General features: G+C 39.8%; 1 protein-coding gene across 1 annotated transcript in view; it reads right to left on the bottom strand.

Moving 5' to 3' along the window:
• Positions 1 to 217: 217 nt before the first annotated feature.
• Positions 218 to 3215, bottom strand: part of TXK (TXK tyrosine kinase) — a 92484-nt gene continuing 89486 nt past the window's right edge. Inside the window, exon 15 of the mRNA XM_023737381.1 lies at positions 218 to 2002. Coding sequence (XP_023593149.1) covers positions 1934 to 2002 — 69 coding nt within the window. The 3' untranslated portion in view covers positions 218 to 1933. The remainder of the gene's footprint in view (positions 2003 to 3215) is intronic.

Here is a 3215-nt window from a genome sequence, read left to right as displayed (position 1 = left end):
TGTCTAATAGTTCTGGGGGCTAGACGTCTGAAACCAGAGTGTTGACAGGACCATGCTTTCTTTGAAGGTTCTAGGGGAAGATCTTTTCTTTCCTCTTCCTAGTTTCTGGTGGTTCCTGGCAATCCTTGGCATTCCTTGGCTTGTAGATGCATCACTCCAATCTCTGCCCCGCTCTTCACGTGGCTGCTTCTCTCTGTGTGTCTGTGTCTCTTTTATTCTTTTTATAAGGATATCAGTCATATTGGGTTAGGGCCCACCCTACTCCAGTATGACTTGTTAACTAATAATATCTTCAAAGACCTTATTTCTAAACAAGGTCACATTTACAGGTACCAGGTGTTAGGATTTTAACAAATCTTTTGGGGGCAACAATTCAACCCATAGCAGCACCCTGCTCCCTATATTAATATTACACTATTTCCTATGTCATGATATTAACCTCACCTCCCTAAGCTTTTGGTTCATGCCCTCTTGAGCTAGGCATTCTTATATCTTATTTGAACTAAGTTCTCAGTTGCGGAAGCCCTCTGTCTTACCTCACCATAGCAAGAGTTATGAGGAAAAGAGGTGTGACAGTCTCAAAAACACCAAGTATCTCATAGAAATGTTTCTGAGACCACCACTTGAATGATCAGGTCTCTTCTTACACCTGATGCTCATTACATCAATGCACATTTATTGAGTACCACTGATATTCAAAGGTACCATTTTTGGAGTAGGGAAATATGACTTAAAAGTCCAAATACTGACATCCAGGAATTTATAAGCTAATGAGAATTACAAAATATATAACCTCAGAATCAGGATGCAGGGTGGGACAACATACAAATAATAGACTTCCATTGTTTAACCTCATGGTAATTATACTTGTGCTCTCTGCAGCGTTTTTCTTCCTATGGTACTTCTGAAGTACTCCACATGATAAAGATCATTTTCTAATCGTTTATACAAAGTGTGCATGAGAAATTAACATTTAATCATCATTGCTGGTCGTTTCATCTTGAATTCAAAACCACTGACTTTAGGAATAATAGTCTTATGTAACACACAGAGCATGTGGCTATACTGTTTTGTAGAAAGAACAAATTGTTATCCAGAAAGGTAACAGGAGGTGTCTGGAGGCAATTTCAATGACAAAATAAGGCTTCTTAAATTGTCCGATCTCACATTTACAGAGTGTGAAATTTCAGAATTGAAATTCAGGTTCTGAATTGCTCCTGACAATGGATATCACTGGAAAAAGGAAATGTCACCAGGATCTGTTCAAGGGGAATTTTGGTTATCTCCTGTAACAGCATTTAGAACTGAGATGTAAGAAAATGGCTCCAAAATAATCAGATATGTGCAAAAACAGCATATTTGTCAAATAATGTATGGGGAGACTATAAAAGACAGCTCCAGAATATTCATGTTCATGTGGTTAGTAAAGGTGTATTTTCTATAAAGATCTGTACAGCTCAAAAGCATGAAACTCTGAAGGGGAGGGTCTTTTATTCCATGAGTTGACAGAATTTCCTTTCATCTTCTATACATGGACCACTGAGGTAAAGAATGTCATTCTGCTTCAGGAAAGAAATTTCTTCACCCTGAAAAGGATCCATTTTTCATGTACCTCAGGGGCTCTCGGGGCTATTATAGTGAAGAGCAGCCACTATGAAGGTTGCTGTAGAGTCTTTTTCCCTTCTTCATATGTGGGACATGAAAAATATTACCAAAAAATAAGAGTTTAAAAGTCTCTCTCAAACACACACATAGAAAAGCTGTTGTCAGAATATTCTTAAATTTAAAAAAGTTTTAAAAGCTTGCGATCTTTGCACTGTATCCAAGAGTCAACAACTCTAAAGCAAAATATTCACCATCAGTGATATCATGCAGAATTTCCTTTTGAGGCAAATTTGCATGATGTCCTTCTGAGTTGGCATTCTGTTTCAGGTCACCAGGTCTCTGCAAACTCTGTGAGAACCTGTAGCAGTTCAGCAAATGTAGGGCGACATTTGGGTTTCTGGAAAAGAGAAATGGTGGTGGTCAGCTCAGCTTAAGACTCACTCTGATACCAGCTCTGGAACTAGCTGGCAGGAAGCTGGATCCAGGCTGCTTCTCCACAAAAGAAAGAAAGGTTTCTCAGCTGACCTACAGCAGCATGACTGGCAGTTGAACAAGGCATGAATGTGAAAAATGTAAGACTATAGAGCACTGCAAAGATAAAGTGGCTACAGATGCAAACACTGGCCACATGTGGCTATTTAAATTTAAATTAATTAAAATCAAATACATTTTAAAATTCTGTTCTTCAGTCACAGTAGTCACTTTCCAAGAGCTCATGAACCAAATGTGGTTAGTGGCTACCATACTGGACAGCACAGATGTAGAATATTTCCATCATCACAGAAAGTTCTACTGAACAGCACTGCCCTAGAGATTTATTTGGATGAATTAATATACATGGGGTAAAAAGGGAAGTGGAAGGAAGAAGGTGATCTAGAGTACTACACTCCCAAGCTCAGCTCAGTTATTTACTACACCTGACCCCCCACACTGCTGGTGAGTTGATTCTGACTCATAGCGACCCTATACCACAGAGTAGAACTGCCCCGTAGGGCTTCCAAGGCTGTAATCTTCACAGAAGCAGACTGCCACATCTTTCTCCTACAGAACGGCTGGTGGGTTCAAATCACCAACCTTTTGGTTAGCAGCCAGGTGCTTAACCACTGTGCCACCAGGACTCCTTTAATCCCCTATAGGGAGAAGGATTTCAGTCAGAAAGCAGAATGCATGTTTTCATGAGGGGCTTGTAGGTCCTGGAGCACAGGCTGCACTGTCTTGGGGCTCAGTCAACAAAATCCCTAGCCACAGAGCCAGGCATTGGGCCAGTTTTTTTACTTCACCATGGGATGTAGTTTGGCACCATGAGAATTGAAGAAATGGCACAGTGTGAAATGGCACATCTTTGAAATTCATGGGAAATAGAGCTAAGCATGGTAGCCACATTCTCATAAAGGTCAATGGCAGCAGGGTCGGTGGTAAGCCCTTACTGGTTTATAAACCAAAACCAAACCAAACCAGTTGCCATTGAGTCAATTCTGACTCATGGCGAACCTACTTGCATCAGAGTAGAACTGTGCTTCATAGGGTTTTCTTTGTTTTTTTTTTTTTTCTTTTTAAATTTTTTTAAATTTTTTCCCATACAAAAATTTATACATACATTGTTATGTGAC

Source organism: Trichechus manatus, unplaced genomic scaffold (assembly GCF_000243295.1).
Source record: "Trichechus manatus latirostris isolate Lorelei unplaced genomic scaffold, TriManLat1.0 scaffold00101, whole genome shotgun sequence".
NCBI classification, from domain to species: Eukaryota; Metazoa; Chordata; class Mammalia; order Sirenia; family Trichechidae; genus Trichechus; species Trichechus manatus.
This window is presented reverse-complemented; position numbering and strand designations above follow the sequence as displayed.